Source organism: Rhinolophus ferrumequinum, chromosome 25 (assembly GCF_004115265.2).
Source record: "Rhinolophus ferrumequinum isolate MPI-CBG mRhiFer1 chromosome 25, mRhiFer1_v1.p, whole genome shotgun sequence".
Taxonomy (NCBI): domain Eukaryota; kingdom Metazoa; phylum Chordata; class Mammalia; order Chiroptera; family Rhinolophidae; genus Rhinolophus; species Rhinolophus ferrumequinum.
In genome coordinates, this window is record NC_046308.1 from 10,938,177 (window position 1) to 10,958,944 (window position 20,768).

A 20,768-nucleotide genomic window follows, 5' to 3' on the forward strand; every position below is an offset into this window, starting at 1 on the left:
TGTGACGTGACCAAGCCAAAACCTTCTAGTCAGAGACCAAACTATCAGGTCCAGTGGGGCACAGACACCCACCCAGTAAAGTCAGTCACAAATGGACTTCGGGTCACAACCGCCACCCATCTAGAACCCAGATGTGAACCCCAGGTGCCAAAAAGACGATTTTCAGTCATTTCCCCTCCTCCCCCGCCCCAGAGTATCATGTGACACAGGAGGATGATTCACTTACTTCCTTTCCTCTTGCACAGAGTTAGGGTGCCTCATTTCCATCAAAGCACAGCCGAATTTCTGGAGGTCAACAGAGAAGAATGAAATGTGAAGCGTGTATGACTGACGGTAGAATAGGGTCGAGCACTGAGGGTCTGGGGTCCTGGCTGGTGACAGAGGAGCCGATGCTTGGGGACCAGGGAGTCACAGAGGGTCAGGGGCTCGGGCTGGGCAGCCACGCTGGAGCTGCCGCTGCCCAGGGAAGGGCCAGCTGTTGAAAGGACTGCGGGTGTGAACTCCCTCATCCCAGCACACAAATCCCCTTTGTGGCTTTCTCTTTATGAAAGTATTTGTCCTCACTTCTGTCATCTGGAACAGGGGACACCAAGCGTTTGGTTGGAGCATCTATTCTAAAGAAGTAGCTCACTCAGGTGACAACATGTTCACTAGGGACCTGGAATTGTCCCTCGTCAGTGGACACCAAGAGGTGGCGGACCTGGAATTGTCCAACCTTTGCAGAACTTGGATCCAAATGGAAGGCACTGGCTTTGAGGCTCCGGGAGGATTTGCTACTGAATAGCAGGTCACTGCTATCCCTTCTCCTTCCCGCTGATGGAAACACATGCCAGCACAGGGGATCACTGATCTCACCTCCCCGTTCTCAGGGGGATCTCCGTTGCCAAAGGTGCTGGTGACCACCAGGACCAGAGTTTCATGCTCCAGATGCACAATGTCATACTCCTCCATGGACATCACCTGGGTGGGAGAATGGTGGAGTGGGGAGGAAGGAAGAAGGTGACGAGGAGAGACAGGAGATGGACGAGAACAATCACGATGGGGGAAGGAGAAGGACAGAGAGAGAGAGGAAAACGATGAGGCATCTTGAGCCATCTCCTTTGGTGGGGGAACCAAGAGTTCTGGGTGTCACTATTTCAATGGGTGCAAGTGGGCTGAACTGAAAGCTTTTTGGTAGTGGGGGACCTTTCTGTGGTCACTGCGGCCTGAAGGGACATCGAGAACCTGGGGTAAGGGTGCAAGGGATTGGCTGCCAGTAAAGACAGATTCTGTGTGTGACCCTTGAGCTTCTTATAACCAAGTGATCCTGGAATCTTCTTGACCACATCTAGGCTGGGCATGACCGGGCTGGCTGGATCTGACCACCTCCTCAGCCCCCTTTCTAATCCTCCTTCCAGCGGTTAGGAGGACCTGGACCAAATAAGTCTGAGATACCTGCTTTAGGGAAAGATTGTTGCCCTATATCTTAGCATCACTTGAGCAATATTTCTCAAAGGGGGTTCTACGGAAGCCCACTGTCCTGAGATGCACCTTGAAAATAAGTGAGCCATGAACAAACATGCTTGGGAAACATTTATATTCGCTCGCCTCCTCTTTTGGAGATTATAACACATACTTGCAGGTTAAAGGTTCTGAGAAGTCCTGCAGCAAAGAAACCCACTGACCTGTATGTAACGTAGAGCTTCTCAAACTGACTCCAGAATTGATTTCCATGAAACCCTCTAACATTTTGCTCTAGAGATGAGGGTTTCTTTTAGTGATTCCTGGGCTCCTGGAGGATTCATAGAGAGAGGGGCATCACCGCCCCCTGAAATCTATGCAAATGCGCGTAGTGTGAGCTGAAGGGCAACTTGGGGTGTGCTTTCATCCCTTCTGAAAGGGTTCTTCTCTGTTGACTTCCCTCTCTCCCCTCCCAACTTTATTTGCCACGAGGGGCTGGAGACCTGGCACTGCCCCCCTACCCACCTTGGCATCAAAGGCGTGTTTGAAGATCTCACACAGGGTTTTGGCGTAGGCCTGCGATTTGCCTGTCTCTGTAGCATACAGGATGGTTGCCTTGACCCTCTTAGCCATGGCCTGCCCCATTAGCTTGGCCGAGAACTTGACGGCTCTGGGAGAAAGAGGATAGAAAGGAAAACGGGAAATATTAGGTTGGGACTTTTGGGCACGAACCACGATCCATGAAATATACTAGGAGAGAACTTACTCTTCTGATCTGTCACGGCTCAGGGACACTCGGAGGCTGAGCTTAGGTGCCATGTTGAAAGACACCCCTTTACTCTTTATTAAATCCCTCCCGAGAAACTAGTCCTGAGCTAAAACGGTTGGTTAGTTTTATTCGGTGGTTACTTGATCGATCCTTGCTTTGCCAAGTATTGTCCCCAAAAGATAATGATTCATTCATTTGCTCATTCATTCATTCATTCATTCATTCAATGTGTGTTGAGTGCCTAACTACTGTGTGCCAGACATTGTTATAGGAACTGGAAAACATAGAGAATGTTGCTATGAACCAGCAGATGTCCTGGGGCGGGGGACAGCCAGAGCGAGAAACGAATCATGAATAAGCCACCAGGTATTGAGGTCAAAGGGATTTTAGAGGTTTATTGATCCACAAATGAAAAAGGAGGTCTGGTTTAGTCAGCCATGCATATCCAGGGGCTTGCATAGAGCCTGGTACCTAATAGGTACTAAATACATACAAAAGGGAGAATGAATTTGAAAGATGCTGCCTTGGGGAATTTAAATGTCAAGTCCAGGCTCTTTCTAGCGAACCTGAGCATTCAGAACCAGCCCGTGTTTCTTCCTCCCCATCCGTGAGGGCATGGGGGTGGCCCACAGGTCAGGGGCTCAGGAAGGCCTGTGCTCACCTTCTGAACAAACGTCCCTGTTCTAACCAGGAATCTCACCGTAGACAAACGGCTAATTACTCCCACCTGGGGATTACTGGTGGTAAATTCATCCTGTTTTAGACTCAGGGGAACCACCCAAGCTACAGGCGCACTCTGGCTAAGGGGGAGAAACAGCAGAATAAAAGGTGCCTGCAGGGTTCCCTTTGAATGATTGGAGAATAGCAAAGCAGCTATAATTAACTCCCATTGTTTCTACCCCAAATTTAATAGTGCAATTAATGTTTTAGATTTCTCCCTTCCTTCTTCCCTCAGTGACAGATGAACTGAACAAAGCCAAAGGCTGCCCCCCCAGAGAATATTTGTAATTCTCTCCTTCGTGAAAGAATGGCTGCTGATGTGTCCTTGCTGCGCTGGAAAATGAGGGTAGGTGGAAGCAGAGGGAGGAAGAGAGATGCTCGGGCCATATTAATGGAGGCAGGACCTAGGTTTGAGTTCCTGGAAGACCTACCCTGTCTTGCTTCTGGGGTCAGTGGCGTGGATGGCACCTTTTACACAACTGGGTACCATACAGAGAATTCTGCACCAAGGGCACCGAAGAAAAAGAATTAGAAGCTCAGTGCATACCTACTCTGTTTCCCCGAAAATAAAATCTAGCTGGACAATCAGCTCTAATGTATCTTTTGGAGCAAAAATTAATATAAGACCGGGTCTTATTTAACTATAAGACCCGGTTTAATATAATATAATATAATATAATATAATATAATATAATATAATATAATATAATATAACATAATATAATATAATACCAGGTCTTATATTAATTTTTGCTCCAAAAGATGCATTAGAGCTGATTGTCCGGCTAGGTCTTATTTTCGGGGGAACACGGTAGCTCCTCTGAAAAAACGTTACCTCCAAACAGAGAAGTCTCAGAGTAGATCTGTGGAGCTCTTTCTTTAGGAGAAGGCTGGCTTCCACATTCCACATTCAATGTCTCAGTTGGCTCCGCCCCACTTGTCAGCTGGTCTCTTGGCTGGCCATGCGTTATTCAGGACACTTAACTCTTCGGTTAACTCTTCAGCTTTGGCCCATAAACCCCCTTCCCTCCCTTATTTTCCCAGTTGTCTTATTCATCTTATTCTTCAGCTCAATTGTCATCTCCTGCAGGAAGCCCTCTCTGACCTCCCAAACTCAGTTAAATCTGCTTTATGGCACCATGAATCGTTCCTCGACGGCACTCGCAGTGTTTACTATAATGTGTGATTCTTTGACAGATGAATGGCTGTGAGCTTCATGAGGGCAGGGGCCATATTTATCTGGCTCATGAGGGCCTTCCTGGAGAGTAGCACAGTGCCTGGAACTCAGTATTCATTTGTTGGAAAAATAATGAATGAATAAATGAGTGAATGAATGAATGAATGAATGAAGCAGTGAAATTAGAGTTCAGTCCTGGACAAGAGCACTCTCTAGGCAGTGGTGGTTGGAGCCAGTTCATGCCAGCTCCTCTCTACTATGGGTTCAGGAACTTCCTGTTGGTAGCTTGAAATTGGTCACAGTGGGAGTATTTACACCATGGAAATTGGCAAATGTTACAATTATTACTACTACTCTTAACCTTCTTATTATTAGGAAAGCTGGTTTACTGACACACCACTGCCTCCAGGATAAGAACTTATGAAACTGGGTTGAGGAAAGTAAAACTGGGAAGGAGAAGTGTTGTCGTGGCATTCACATCTCACACTCTGAGGCAAAAAAGGCATGAGGAAGTCAAGAGAAAATAGAGAAATCCTATCACAGAAGAGGTCAGAGGCACGTCCGTCAGCCCGGCCTCCTTTTCTGGGGCTCTGTGAGTTTTGGCGGCACATGCTTCCCTCCACCTACATCAGGAGACTTACTCTGCCAGCTTCTTGAAGCCGATGGCTCTCCTCTTTGTGGGGGTCCCGTTGGTCCCTTTCCAGACATGGGTGTTCCAAGGGTCAGGCTGGGAAGAGAGGACCGTGGTCATTGCACTGAGGGACTTTGGCTCCTCTTGGGAGATGCTCGGGACACCTGCACACTTGTGGCTGCCCAGCCATGCCCAACCCTCAGCCCTTGAAGGGAGTGATTCTGCTGGTGGTGACCACAGGGGTCCTGGCACAGAGTGGCTGGTCCAGCCTCCCTGCACTGTCCTGATAGACCTTCCCCCTCAGCCGTCAGTCCCTCTCCAACACTTTCCTCGGGACCCCAGACTACTCATTTCATCTCCATTCATCTTTCTTCTAGAGTTGTGCTGTCCTGTATGGTAGCCATGAGCCAAGCATGGCGATTGAGCCCTTGCCTGTCCCAAGGGCTAGGCTGAATGGAGACATGCTCGAAGCATAACACAGGCAGGATATTGAAGACTTAGTGCAAAGGCAGGCGGGGGGGGGGGCAGGACCTGGTATTCGAAGGAGGGGGTGAGCCGGTAGTTGAGCATCTCCTGATGAAAGACGGGGGTGATGCTGCCAGACATGGGGGGCACAATCCACACCCAGTCGGCAGGGCAGCCCCCCCGGCAGCGGTACTCATTCTCCATGTGCTTAATGAAAGACTCGGTGGCAGAGTGGTGGTCAACAATGGTCACTTTGTCACTCTGTGGGTGGAGAGGGGACAAGGAGTCAGAAGGGAAGAGACGCTGGGGTATTTCAGGACTCCCTCCCCCACAGAGCAGCGTTTCCCAAACGGTGGTCCTGGAGATGATTTCAGTCAGTGTCAAATGCTTCTCTGCATTTCTCTTTCCATCCTTGTGAGTATATCCAGGAGACAGTCTCCGTGGGGTGCTAATGTATCTTTAACACTTCTCTTGCCCACGTCCCTCTCCCCCACCCCGCTCTTTAGTTTAACAAGAAAGAGGAACCTCTCTCTTCTCTAGTGAGAATTTAACGATGTTGTTTTGTTATTCTGTGTGCTTGTTTGTTTATTTAAATCTACAATTCTCTTCTGTTTATGGCAACTGATATTGGCTCTCCATTTATGGCGGTGAGACGGAATCCTCTTAAAAGCACATTTTTAAGTAATAAAGGTTTAAAAATTAAAACAAGTAAGTCACAGCAGAGGTGAATGGACTGCCTGTCCAGGTAATCCAGCCGGTTGGAAGTCAGATGGTACCCAAGCAGCACTCTGCCCCCAAACCGTTGCCTCCTTCCTGCACTTTTCTTTTCCAATCACTCATCTCACCCTCACCCCCGCTGGTATGGCTCCTCAGTCTTCATACCCGTTAACCAAACCACGCTCCATCATTTTCAACAACTGAAACCTCATTCCTCCATGACTGAGAGGGAAGTGGCGGCGGGGCCGGGGAGCGGCGAGTTCTCTCCCCAGACCCCATCTCAACTTGTCTTTTCCCTGCGATATTCCTCAGTGTACCCATTCTCCCTACTCCTGACGTGGAGACCTATGGTTTATATTCACGTCTGCCCATGACTGGATATGTTCGTTCTACTGTCCGTGTGTGGCTTCCATGTACATGGGTGAGGATCCAGCTTCTCAGACGGGCAGCCCCCAGAGGACAGAGCGGGTCTCAATCATAGAGCATGAGTTCTATTCTGTGGGTCTCCTGGTTTGCCCAGGAGAATCCTGGCTTCTGCCCATTGTCCCAACACAATTATGAGTGGTGTCCCTCTTTGGCTCTCAATGATAAATTTTATAGCCATCCTACTATAATACCATTTACCATGGGGACACGTACATTGGGTGCTCTTATGCTTCTGATAATGACCATGAGGATTTGTCTGTTAAGCAGTAGTCTGAGTCCCCGAAAGGGGGCAAGACACAGGATACCTGCCATCTTAATTCCAAAACATCATAAGCGACAAGTCACCCCTTCCCCCATCTATTCATCTCTTCCTCAAATGGTCCCCACCCAAGATCCACAATGGAGAGGAAAGCATGCATAACCGGATGTAGACCTCACTGGTGGACAGAGCCCCCTACAGGCAGCTCCTGGCAGGTAGGAATCTTGACCTTCTGCTTCAAGGCTCTGAAAGGTTTAGTTTCCCTCCGAGGCTGGACAGCCTGGACCCTGGTGCTACCTGGAAGCTGTAGAGAACTGCAATGTTGATCTCCACCAGTGCCTGGTCCTTCCACAGGGAGGATGTCTTCCTCATGTCCAAGTTCATCTTCTTGGCCACTTCCTGAAAGGGGAAGGAAACAGACTCACAGGCGGGAGCACCTCCAACTAAAGAGGGGTGGGCTAGCTAGTGCCACCAGTGAATTTCTCAGTGCATCCGTGAATCAACTCTTTGGCGAACTGATGAACTCATTCGTTCTACAGAGATTTTTATGGATTTTTCCTACTGGTCGCAGGAAACTAGAGAGACTTGGTCAACTCTTTTATTATTGAGTATACCTTCCAGTGGGGAAGAGAGTTAAGATTGTGATCAGTGCTAATTCTTAGGAAGAAAATAAGACAAGGAAATGGGATGAGGAAGGATAGGAGGGCAGGAATAATGGAACCAGGAGAGTCAGGGAAGGCCCCCTGGAGAGGTGGCACACTAATGAGACTGAGAGGAGGAGGAGAAGCAAGACATTTACAGATGGAGGGAGGGTAGGTTCTAGGCAGAGAGATAGCCTTGAAAGCCCCTGACTGGGAGTTGGGGCTTGCACCATCTGAGACTCACAAAGGCCAGTGTATATAGAGGGTGGTGAGCCAGGGGAGTTGGTGAGAGAGAAGAGCAGGAGTGGATCATGCAGGACCGGGAAGGATGTGTCCAAGAGCCAGGATTTTATTTATTCCAAGGGTGACAAGAAGTGTCTTTGTGGGGTTTTAAGCAGAGGTGTGAGTCTGGGAGTGACATCATCTGCTTTCTAGGATGAAAAGCTCCCCTCCCAACCTGCTCCACCCCTGCAGTGGCTGCTACTTGTAATCTAGACCACGAATGTTTTGAGCTCATGGGGACACCTGCCTGACTCCATCTGACAGAGGAAGAAATGGAGACTCAGTGGGGTGACTGGATTTGCTCAAAGTCCATAGAGCCAGGTGGCCTCGGAGCTGGAGCCCCAGGAAGACACGTACTGCCCAAGACCTGGGAGCTGCTCTCCAACCAGCTGACTCCTTTGGCGAAATTATTAATACTTGGGAAAAACAACCCCTGACATTTATGTTACAGCTCAAGCTGAAGTAGGAGCTGATGTCAGGCGTGGGGAAGACCTAATAGCAAATTCAGTAATTGGAGCCTTGCTTTTTCACTTGCTCTGTCAATTCTAGTCACTTGTGGGAACCCAGGTCTCATTATGGGGCTAGAATGTGACAATTTCTCAGCTTTGGGCAAATCGCTTCCGACCCCCAGCTGTCAACATTTGTACATAATGGCAGCTGGAATTGGAGGGCCTGGGTGGGAGACAGTCTCCTTTAAGTTACCCAGTGACTCTTTGCAATCGGAGTGGAAGCAGAGACCAGGAAAGCAGACTTATTATTAAACTCGCTTTTTGAGGCTAAGGCATTAGGTTCTGCCTGGGGTCTTCACAGTGACACAAGTGCAGAAAGTGAGACATTTGCTGCTTTACATAAATACACATAAAACTTGAGTTATTTTATAAAAGAGGAGAGTTGGTATAGCCCATCATGTTATAATTGTTACGTCTACAGCATTACTTTAGTCCAAAGAATAGAAATTCGTTGCAGCAAAAATCCAAAAACCTTATAGGACTTAAAAATAATCCCCAAATGTGAGACTGTAGCCACATCTATAAAACATGTTTTTTCCTTTCCTGCCAGAAGTTTGGACAGCTCAGCGGCTGCTGAGTGGAATCTTCTAGGGAGCTTGGGAGAATGCTGAAGCCTAGGCCCCACCCTGGAGCGATTACATCTGAATCCTGGGGAGTGGGACGTGGGCACCATAAAACTCTCTAGGTAATTCCAGTGTATCGCAAGGGGGGACCTTGGCTTCTGTTTTCCAGGCTAACACCTACGGAATTTTTTAGAAATTGAGACATAATTGACACATAACATTGTGTAAGTTTCAGGTGTACAAGTTTAAGGTGTTGGTTTGCTACATTTACATATTGTAATAAGGTTGCCACTGGAGCATTAGTTAACCCTTCTGTCACGTCACATAGCACTGATTTCTTTTTTGTGGTGAGAACAAGGAAGATGTCGTCTCTCAGCAGCTCTGACGTTCTCACACAGTATTGCTGATTCCAGTCCCGGTGCTGTGTATTAGACCTCCAGAACTTACTTATCTGCGGGACTTAAACAACATCTCCCCAATTCTCCTCCCCGCCCCCATCCCGCAGCCCCTGGCGGTGACCACCATTCCCTTCTGTTTTTACGAGTTCGGCTCTTTTAGATTCTACATATAAGTGAGATCAGACAGTACTTGTCCTTCTGTGTCTGACTTAGCTCAATTAGCATAATGCCCTCAAGGTCTATCCACGTGCACATCCATGGATTTTCACAACATAAGCCCAATGCTTGGTTCGCAGTCCTAATCTTGACTCTGTCCCTTATTTACTGTGTGACATCGGCCCAGCGCTCAACGTCTCTGTTTCTCTGTGCCCTATTTTGAAACAAGGCCAACTACTGCAGACCGTTATTAGGAACAACATTTGCTGACAAAACCAGAGCAATCCCGATGCTTTCATCCAAGTGGAGTTCCAGGAAGCAGTCCACCCCAGCACTTTTTAGTAGATAAGGATGACTCAGCCCAGGAGGAAAACAGACCCTCCATGGAGAAATGGACATGGACCCACTGCCAACCCTCCTCCCTTGGTTTTCAGAAAGCAGACAAAAAATGTCCCAAGTTCATGGGTCATTCTCACACCCTTCTAACAGAGTTTGACACTGAGAGGCAGTGTAGCAGAATGGTTATGAAGTAGGGCCATAAAGCCAGAATGGGTCTGCATCACAGCTCTGCCATTTGCTTGCTAGGGGCATGACCTTGAACTTGTCATTTCATCCTTCCAAAAGGCCCCGGTTTCCTTATCTGTGAAAGGGGGATTTTCATATCTGAAAGTTGTGGTGAGGATTAAAAGAGCATGTTAACACACGCAAAGTGCTTTGAGCAGTGCCTCCCCCACAGTACATTAACTATTAGGGTCAAGGACGTCTCTGGAATGGCCAGGGCCTTCACTGGCATGGCAGGTTCTTTTTAACCCCAAAGCTCGGCTGTGGGAAAGGACTGCTGAGCCCACCTCCTCTGCCTTGTGTTTTCCTGCCATGGTGACTAAGGAAGGACCTCACCTCTAGGATGTTGTACCGAGAGTTGTCACAGTAGTCGCGGACACCAATCTCTGTGCCCATGTACCAGCCACTGAAGGGACAGGCGCTGAACTCCAGGCCGCCAATCTCCAAAAGCATGTTGGCCACAGCGGGGAGGCCATACCACTTTAGCCCCAGGTCCTTGAACCACTCGAACCTGCGAAGAGCAACATAGCCCAGCTCACTGTGGGGCAGAAGTCTCATAGGTGGACACATGGGTGAGATACTCTTAGTCTGGGGATGCTGAAATGCCAGCGACTGAATGGGACTGACTATATCAGAACCCAATTCCTGGGCTCTGCTTCAGACCTGTAGTATCACAGGTTCCAGAGCTGGGACCTGAGAAGAAGTATTCTTCACATTTCCCAGGTGATGTGGATGGATATCCAGGTCTGGGAACCACTGCCTTGGGCTCCTGTTTATCTTCCAAACACACTCTGAAAGTTAGTCCAGGAGAAAGTGAGGTCCTTCCTACCTCAGGACCTTTGCATGGCAGTTCCTTCCTCCTGGGAGTTTCTCTCTTCCTTCTGTATCTTTCCAGGTCTTACCTACAGTTTAATTCTCGACTAAAATGGTATTGAGTCTGGGAAGTCTTCCCGGATGACCTGTCTGGGTTGGGTCCGGTGACTGCATGCCTCTAAGCACCATAAAATTTCTATTGCACCACTTTATTGGAATTAAGTGGTTATTTGGATAATATTAAAACTTTAAAGAAAGACAAGATCCCACCTTGTACTCTTGCATGACTCACCTGGCTTGCCTCATTCTAATCCCAGCCCTGATCTGGATCCTGTCTTTATTTAAAATTGTGATATATGGTGCATCATAGATTTTTTAAAATTATTTTTCATTTTTTCAAAAAAAATATTGCATTAAAATATTATTTAATCTCGATTACTGAGTTTTTTGGCACCTGCTTCAATTTTGCCCTCCAGGCCAGTGCCCCATTGTGGATTTCTTTCACTTTTACAGTGTAAATTCTGCTTGTGTGGCTGGCCCCAATCCTTACAGCTCCTTCCTGGTTCCAAATTCCTTTAGGACTTGACCCAAATCAAGTTATGTAAAAATTTGTGTGCACAACAAGACAGTAGGTACTTCTGCTCGTCCAACCCTTAGGGCTGGAAAAAAAGCAGGTCCTGGTTAAATGCTTAGGAAGGGATTGAGTTAGGAGATTATAATACAAAAAAGATGGCAGTCCCCAGGCTCTTCAAGAAGGAGTTCTTGGGGGGCCCAGTCAGCCCAGGCCCCATGGTGGGAATTGGAACCGAGACCCCCTTTCTGCCTATGTCTAGGCTGGAAAGAGAGCCAGGGGAATATTGGGATGAGCAGAGAGGGCACTGGCAAATCCATTCAGCCTCACCCACTCCATGCTAGTCCCGCTTACTTGGGGTGCCTGATGGGCACTTCCAACACCAGCTCTGGAGGAATCTGGAAGAGCTCAGGGTCATTGCCGTTGGCCTGGAGCAGGAGTGGCAGGACATCGAAGCGGCCTCTCGGGGGTTTCCAACCTTGCTGTATGCAGATCTGCAACCAGACCGGCCAGGTCAGGCCACCAGGCCCTCCAAACACGATGGTCATGGGGAGCGGCAAAGACCCCAGGTCAAGCCAGCTGGCAACCCCTTCTTCCAGAGGCTCTGGTCCAAGCGGCCTCCTTTATCAAGTTCTCCCTGATATCGCCACGTAACTAGTACCACACCTCTCGTGCTCCCACAGAACAGAGGGCAAACCTGTCCCCCAGCACTGCACCTACTTTTGGTTTCTGGGTCTTCCCTGCCCACTGGGAACCCCTGAAGGGCAAAGGGTGCATCTGCCTGTTGCCTCATTGGCAGCGCCTTCACACACAGGGCCTGGCACACAGTAGGTGCTCGCCTGGCAGTGTTTGCATTGGGTGCCCTGAGATATGAAGAAAATCTACTGAATTTGATGAGGACGGATCTATTAGAATTAGTGAATAAAACGCATCTGTTAGAGCAACTGTCCAATCGAAATAGAAAGCGAACCACACAAATAATTTAAAATTTTCTAGAGGCCACATTTTAAAAAGTTTTAAAAAGACCAAACAGATGAAAATAATGTTAATCATATATTCATTTAAAAATATATATTTTAATTTCAATAATATGGAATTATTAAATTAGTAGTCATCATACTTATATTAATTATAGTGATACTAATATTAATTTATCAACACTGTATTAAATATTAATATCAACACATTTTGATATATTTGAAATTAAAATTAAATGTGTAATATACTTATTAATCTAACAAATACATAAAATATATAAAATGTCATTAAATGTATTAAATATCACCATTAACTTATTAATGATAAATTATCCAATGTTATTAATATTAATATATTTAACATAAATTAAATATATTTATTAATCCAATACATTAATTTATTAATAAATATTATAGATATGCCCAATATTATCCACAATATTATTCTTTCAATATGTAATTAAAATAAACCACTAATGAGATATTTTCCACTCCCTTTTTTTTTGTTCTCTGTCTGGGAGATCTGGTATGTATTTTACACTTACCCTTGTCTCAATTTGGACTCACCACATTTCAAGTGCTCGCTAGCCACACGTGGCCAGAGGCTGCCATATTGGCTAGAGCAGAGTGAGAGCGTTTCAAAAGACACCGTTATATGGTTATGTTGGTTGATCCTTTCTGCTGTGTTAGTAGAAAGAGGAAGCATGAACTTATGGGCTTAGGAGAACATGTCCTGTCAGTGAGGCTTCTGGAGACAGAAGGAGAGGAGGAAGCTGGGGCTTTCATGTTCTGGTGGCCATGAGGACAAGGTCAGCCAAGTATACAGTTAGCGCTCAGCCAAGTGGAACAGAGAGTCTGGCTGAGTCTAAAATAGCACAGGTGTGACTCCTGGTTGCCCTGGTGATAGCCCCCTCCTCAGGATAACAACATTTCAATAAGAAAGGCACATGCAAATAAAGTCCGCAGCGACTGAGGGAATGGAATCGCCCTTGCCATGCCAGCTCCATCCTGGGGGAGGTACTGGGGTAAAGTTAGAGGGGTGTTTGAGGAAGGGACAAAAATGATGTCCAGCCGTAGCTGAGTGGATGATCAACAAAAGGGGGTACCAGGTCTGTGTGCCTGAGATCACTGCAGGCAGGGGGTCTGCCTGTGTTGTTTCTCATGGGCATAAATGCTGTGAGCTGCCATGCTGAGCTGTGCTACCTGTCTGCACCACCTGGAAGGAGTCTTGGATGGTGCTGCTCACGTTCCTGGTGGCTTTTAGGAATTAACTTGGGCTGCCAGCAATTGTGGTGGTGCTGATACCACAGAGAGTCCGGCCCACCCAAAGATGGGTTGGTGGGTAGAAGGGTTGTATGAACAAATGAATGAATGACTAAATGATATGAGTCTGACATATTAACCAACTCAGAAAAGGTGGATGTCAGACATAGCTTCCACATGTCAGCTTCTCTCCTCCAGGTGAGAGGCAGTAGATCTGTACTTCTAGCTTTCCCTCTGTTCAGGTATAGCCTTGGATAACTCATTTGGCCTTGGTGAGTCTCAGTCTACCCATTTGTGAAATGGAGCAATGGTTCCCATCATGAGGGTCGGACAAGGTAATGGCATGAAAATGACCAAATGACCAGCTGTAAAAGAACCAGCTAGACTGGGGGCAGCCAACAGGAAAAGGAGACCTGGGGAAGAATAAAATGCATCCCATTTGTTGCTTTCCCTGTGACGACACCATTAAACTAAGAAAAGTCTGTAGATAAAGACGGTTTGGAGGGATGAGAGCCCGGGGGGGCGGGCAGGGTCGGGGCATGTACCTCTGTCAATTCCACACTGGCTGGATCCCCCAGGATGGAGCCGTCGGGCTGCTTGTAGCCAGCATAGCGAATGAGCTGGGAGTTCCAGACTCGGAAATCACGCCTGCTGTCAATCCTCTGGGGAAATATGGTGATGGCAGACCTGTGGTAGAGAGAGGAGGACACCTGGTGTCAGGGCAGGTCTTGCACTTTGGGGACACACTGGGGAAGGTGTTGCCCAAGCCAACGATGGCATGAAGCTCAGGTGGGATTACACCTGAGCCAAGGTCCCCAGGGCCATGGAGCAGGTGTTGGAAGAGAGGGACCTTGCCCTGTGCCTCCCTGGGACCACTGGTCTGAGGAAGGGTGGAGGACGGGAGGCCCCACGTCCGCTTGCTGAAGGAAGGCGAGTGCTTCTCCGATGGGACTTTTAACCCATCTTGACTTGGGCTAGTTTTCCAGGGAGTTTGGCAACAGGTCATCTCCAGGGATGCTGCTTCCCTTTAAGAATGCACCATCAATTTGTAGTCCTGTTCTTTCCCCTAACATCATGACTACCATTAATTCTTGCCCAATTCGGACCCCCTCCCCTCCGCCGCCGCTCCCCATACGACACCAAAGTCTATAGAGACTTACAACTAAAAAGGAATCAACTTCCATATGTATTCGTATTTATTTACTTTAAAACTATAGATCACCACTGGCCTCGCCGACCGAAGTCGGCCACTACGAGACCACACACCGTTATTAAGTTGTAGAAAGACGTTGCCTGAAGGAGGCACCTCGCTGGAGCCCTGCTCTCTTTTTGTTCAAAGGAGATCAGCAGTGTCAGAAAGGCGTTCATGACGGTTAAGCACCAAACGGAGACTTTCTCCTTGGCATCATCAGAAGGATTCCAAAGAATTGAAAGGAGAACGGCTTTTTCATGATGTGGCTCAATGTTATCTCATTCCGGGAGCTCCTGCCACATGGACTCATCAATCCCAGCAGTGGACGGAATCCCAGGCTATGAGAGACACGATCCTAGCGTGTGTCAGCATGGAGGTCACATGTGGGTCCAGCCCGTGGCTCATAGATCTTCCCCCATACACATCCTGCCCCTGGAACTTTGCCTTGCTGCCCCCTGGGCTGAAACTCCCCTCTGCGCTCATGCATCCACATGCAAGGCCTGACTGGAATCCACCTTCCCCACAGAGCACCCCCTGTCTCCTCATCTAGTTCTCAAGGTCTTTTTCTCTGAGCACATTTAGGTCTTACAGTCTACCCAGGACAATACTGCACTTAATAGTTCAGGGGTGAGTCTAGAATGGGGCTCAAGGTGAAAGTCACACAGAACCAGAGGTGCTCTTAAAAATCTGAGTAATGTCTCCATATTTGGGATGGATACAGAATGAGTCAAACCATTGATTTTCCCTCCAGCAGCAAAACACATTGCTGTTTCTTTGGTTGGGCACCAGATAAAGAATGTTTGTGTAATATATATATTTTAAAAGTATGTTTAGAAACACCAGAATCACACACAGCGGGGTGGGACGCTTCCTACGTGCGCAGGAAGCGAAACCAACGGCAGAAATCTAACACATTTATGCCTCTCTCGTCTCCTACGTGCATCTCCTACGCATAATCTCATTGAACGGCAGGTGGAATGACCTGCCCTGTTTAAATTCTCTCTCTCTCTCTCTTTTTCTCTCTCGCCTCTCTCTTGCCTGCCTTCCTCTCCTCTGTTTAGATTATTTCTATACACGGTATATATTCTCTCATGGCCTCTCACAGTGTCTGGTGTGTGGTTTAAAACGTTTTAAAAAAAGAATCACCTCACTCTTTTATTTAATAGAAGATCTTATCTTCCTAGTCCCCAGTGGGTAACTGATAAAAGTGGAGGTTCATTGCCCATGAGCCTCCTCCCCACCCCAATATCACCTGGTCACAACAACATTTGAAAACGACCAGAATGGCCCACAGAATCCTTGAGGGCAACACCTTTACCTGGCCCTTCTGTCCTCCTCAAGGTATGCAGGATGTTTCCTAAGGGGTGAGGTCTTTTAGGACAAAGATATACAGTTAACGCTTGAAGGATGCAGGGTTTGGGGGTACTGACCCCTGGTGCAGGTGAAAATCCACGTCTAACTTGTGACTCCTCCAAAACTTAACTACTGATAGCCTACTTGACTGGAAGCTTTACCAATAATATAAACGGTCAATCAACGTGTTTTGTATGTTATATGTGTTCCATGCTGTATTCTTGCAATAAAGTAAGCTAGAGAAGAGAAAGTATTATTAAGAAGATCACAAGGAAGAGAAAACACATCTACTGCGTTTCTTGGGGGGAAAAAAAAATCTGCCTATAAGTGAGTCCCGGGCAGTTGAATCCAGTGTTGTTTAAGGTTCGCTGTAGTGATTCCCTGTGTAGGCCCGGAGCTTTGATTCCAGACACTTTCCTTACTGGTAGGCTCAGCTGGCAAACACTGTCGCCTCCTCAAGGAAGAGATACATGCAAGAAAACCCATGCGAAATGCTAACAAGCATTTGGGGATGAGCTCAGTGCAGCCTGGAGACGGGGCTGGTCCTTGGGAGCTGGGCACAGATGCCAGCACAGGGCTGAGTGAGCAGGATGAAGGACTGCAGCCGCCTGTCTGCGGGGGCCCCAGCTGTTCCTTTGCAGCTGCTCCTCTCTCAGCTGCGGCCTGCCAGTGTGGAAAGCCACCAGCTCACACCGGTGCCATCCTCCTTTGGCTTTGCTGCTGGGTGGCTTTGTTCTTTGGAGGGGGCCAAAGGAATCCAAAGTGTGGCCTGGCGTGGTGGAACCTGAAGGAGCGGTCCCCACAGCAACGGGAAGAGGAACTGCCTTTTACACGGAGCGGGGATTCAGAGGTGGCTCCAGGCAGCAGAGCAGGAGCTGGTAAAAGCCGGTCACCGCTGGCAATGGGATTTCTCCGATTCCTGGGAATGAGAAACATCCTGCCCCCTCCATGGGTGATAATGAACTGTGGGTTGAATGCGATTTTGGTGGTTGTAGCTTTGTAACCCACACAGGAGTGTGTTTCTCCCAGAAGAGATGGAACACAGAGGGTGGAACAAGGATGCCAGGCCGTCTCTCCCAGCTTGGTGCATCTCCCGGAGAGGAGAAGGGGAGCATTTTCAGACCCAAGGGTGACATGAGACTCCCCTCCCCCAAGCGGGTCAGCTCACCTGAGGTTCCCTTTGTTGGTAGCATACTTGATATGGTTGCAAATATAGTTGAACATGCCGTGGGCCGTGGTGCAGTCTCGGGCATCGAACACCTGGAAGAGGTGCATTGTGGGATTGGGGGCCTCCTCCATCCCTTCTTCGCTCCCCAGGGGCCGCTTCCCACTGAAGAGAGGCCAGAGCGCATGCCATCGGGGCCCCACTGTATAGTGAGATGCTCACTACTCCACCAAACCAGGAGAAATCCCCTCCCCATAGGCATAGGCGTGGAGTGTAAGTGATATGGGAAAGGAGTGGAGAGTAAAGGAGAGACTTTTCCTAGGCCGGTTATAGTTCCTGTTGGGTTATTAGGGATTAAAAAAACTAAAGCAAAAATCAAACAAATGAGCTTGGTAACTCATCTACTTCCACCTTGAAACGATTCCCCACAGAAAAAAGTCAGGCCAGGGGGCACAGGATCTGATGTTTTCAGGGAGCAGGCAGATAATCCACAGAAGCAAAGAGAGCAGGTGTAAAACAAAAGGGAGTGGTAGGGTCTGCAATAAACTGGAGCGTGTAAGCCCTACCAAGAGACATGCAAATTCATTAAAAAAAGACAGAAAGAAAAAGAAAAAAACCAAAACACTGTTGGCTAAATGAGACATACCTGTTAGGTTAGTGCAAAAGTAATTGCAGTTCAAAAGGTTAAAAATAATTGCAAAAACCGCAATTACTATTGCACCAGCCTAATCTAAACCAGATTTGCTCATAATCTGAGAATTTGGGACCCCATGGCCACCGTCTGGTAGTTCATCATGGACTCCAGGTGCTCTTGGTAGAAGCTGAGGTTTTTTAAAGCTCACCCCTCTCATCACCCCCTCCACCAAAGGGACTGTCCAAGTATCTGAGCCTCACTACCCACCTGCAGCTTGGACCACTGGATCCTGCCAACACAGCGGGAGGCATTCCGCCAGGCGTGCTTAGCTCCATAGATGAGCTCCGTGTCTTTGAGCTGGTAGGTGCTGGTGGTTTCAATCTCTTTGTTCACCTCTTCTAGCCTCTCCATGTGGGCTTTGGAGCCAAATCTGAGTGAGGAAGGAAGGGACACGGGAATATCACCTTCTCTCCAAAATTAGAGGTTGGTGGAAAGTGTGAGCTGCTATTACAGGAGGCCAGAAGCCATAGAAAGCCCGGGCTGATTTCCGGACACAGTAGTTCAAGCATAAAGCAGAGACTGCAAATTCAAATGCCCACCAAGGCCGAGCCGTGACTGAACTGGCTGAGTGGGGACTGCGGCAAACAGGTGAGCCCATGCCTGGTCCAAAGGGGACAAGTCACAACTCGGCTTCAGCCAGTTGTCGCCTGATAGGCATGGGGGCCTAGTGCTGCCAGATCTTCTTTCAAAAGAAATTGGAAATCTGATTTTTAAAGAAAGTGCTTCTAATTTTAAATGATGGCAATGAATTTAATTTTCGAAAGTTAAAAATAATATTATGAAAAATTTCAGGCTTTCAAAATGGTATAGAGAATAATATAATATAATGAACACCGGAGCCTAAGAAATAATAAATAACTAAGAAATAATATTATAGTTCCCTGGGGACGACTTTCCCTTCATAGCCTACTTTCTTCCCAGAAGTGATTGCTATTTTGAATATGGCACTTACCATTCTCATGCTTTTACTTATACTTTTGCCACATGGGTATATATCCCCTAAATCATGGACAGTATTATGCTGCATGCTTAAAACTTTTATATAAATGGTGATGTCCTCAATGTATCCTTTTACAACTTGTCCTTTCTTTCTTCTGCTCAAAGTTATTTTTCAGCATCATTCCCGTGAACATGCAGAATTCGAACCCATTCATTTTTCACAGCTGTATAATATTCCAGGGCAGAAAATACCACATCTTATTTACAGATTCTCCTGTCAATGGAGTTGTGGTGGTTTCCAGTTTGTTCTTTAATTTAAATTTTTTTCCTATTATAACAATGGTTCAATGAACATTTTTTTAAATTAAATTTATTGGGGTGACAATGGTTAGTAAAATTACATAGGTTTCAAGTGTATAATTCTATAAAACATCATCTATGTATCACGTTGTGTGCTAACCACCCAGAGTCAGTTCTCCTTCCATCCCCATATATTTGATCCCTTTTACCCTCTTTTACCAGCACCCTTCCCTCTTACTCTGTTGTTCAGTGAATATTTTTATGCATGCCTTCTTGTGAACCAGGGTGAGAGTTTCTTTAGGGTACATACCTAGGCGTGGAGTTACTTGAAATGTTTCCAATTTAAACAACACTTTGGAGGCCAAACAAAAACATTGTGGGGGGTCAGATTTGGCCCTTGGGCCACCAGTTTTCAACCTTTATATATGGCAGGCAGAACCAATGCTTACGCCTTGGTTCAATTGTCTGCAAAACTGGAGCAGACGTCTTTGTCCCCAGTACTTAGTAACTTATCCCGAGTCAATATAAACTTGCCTTTTAATTGACGAGTAGTACTGATCAATAAACTCTTTGGCAAGAGGGAAGAGCTGTTCTTTTGTGCGGACGTCTTCAGGCCTTCGCACTTGCTGAGAAGCATGCATGATGGAGCCCATACAGATATGCTCGCTGCATCCCGTTTCCTGGAGGGAAAACAGATATTTGGGCTATCACTTGGTTCTACCCAAGTGTGGCAGGTTTGGGGCTGCAGACCTGAATCTGATGTTCGTGGTTTACAGGGGCTTTGCCCTAAAGCGGATTGCTCAATACCAGCTTCAAATCCTTGTTGGAGGTGGCCATTTGCCAAAGTAGGGGATGCGAAGCGGCATTTTAAGGTTCTGAAAGTGTTTGCTTGACTCACCTGGGGGAAGAGCGGCTTTGTGACTGAACCACTGGTACTGTATGCCAGAATATTGTCTCATCCCACGCTGAACAAGGAGTTAGAAGAGTGGCTACAGTAACTTGTTTGAACACATCTATGGTACTTTGATCGCAAACAATAGCCCCAATTCTTCCCTTCCCTGGATTCACACCTTTTGCAAATTGACTTTACAGCAACTCTCCATCATGAAGTGGCATTTATTCCCGCACCCCTTGAATCTGGGATGGTTTGGCCAGTAGAATGTGGTAGAGCTCACACTTGGCTGATTTAGAGCTTAGCCCTCAAGAGATCGCGTATGCTTCTGCTCATTCTCTTAGAATCCTGCAAACACCACGTGAACAAGGTCAGGCTGCCTTGCCGCAGGATGGGGAACCACGTGGAACAGAGTTGAGGTATCCCAGCCAGGGCCACCCTTAGCTGACTGCTAACGGCCTACCCTTAGCTGACTGCTCAGATCACTGCAGATACATGAGGTCAACTGAGATGGGCCGGACCACCCAGCCAATCCGTGGACTTTTGAAAGAGTAAGTGGTTGCTGTTTGAAGCCATCAAATCTGGGGGCAGTTTGTTCCACTACAATAGCTAACTGATACGGCGTGCCTCCGTGAGGCCCATTTTTAACAAAAACGGAAAGCAATACATTGTCGACTGTTCAAAATATGATATAAAAATTTAGAGGACACACTGTGAAAGTAAGGAAGAGTTTGCTCAATACTCCATCAGTGGCCAGACTGTGAGAGACAATGTATTCAGAACCGGCAACACCCCTTAGATTCTTTTTGGTTCAAGGTACACAAATAGAAGTATTTACACGAGTGACTAAGTGTCCAACAGTAGTTGTCAAACCGGGAGGTGAATTTCCCACCGA

The 20,768-nt window shown here is 47.3% G+C and overlaps 1 protein-coding gene across 4 annotated transcripts in view; it reads right to left on the minus strand.

Moving 5' to 3' along the window:
• Positions 1-20,768, minus strand: part of NOS1 (nitric oxide synthase 1) — a 163,376-nt gene that overhangs the window by 33,127 nt on the left and 109,481 nt on the right. For all 4 annotated transcript variants that reach the window (XM_033097858.1, XM_033097859.1, XM_033097857.1 and 1 more), the window contains 12 exons: positions 19,516-19,661; positions 17,950-18,112; positions 17,052-17,143; positions 13,884-14,025; positions 11,453-11,592; positions 10,051-10,225; positions 6,902-7,003; positions 5,269-5,463; positions 4,748-4,833; positions 1,966-2,110; positions 856-960; positions 227-285 (listed from right to left, as the gene is read on the minus strand). In XM_033097858.1, coding sequence (XP_032953749.1) covers positions 227-285; positions 856-960; positions 1,966-2,110; positions 4,748-4,833; positions 5,269-5,463; positions 6,902-7,003; positions 10,051-10,225; positions 11,453-11,592; positions 13,884-14,025; positions 17,052-17,143; positions 17,950-18,112; positions 19,516-19,661 — 1,550 coding nt within the window. The remainder of the gene's footprint in view (positions 1-226; positions 286-855; positions 961-1,965; positions 2,111-4,747; positions 4,834-5,268; positions 5,464-6,901; positions 7,004-10,050; positions 10,226-11,452; positions 11,593-13,883; positions 14,026-17,051; positions 17,144-17,949; positions 18,113-19,515; positions 19,662-20,768) is intronic.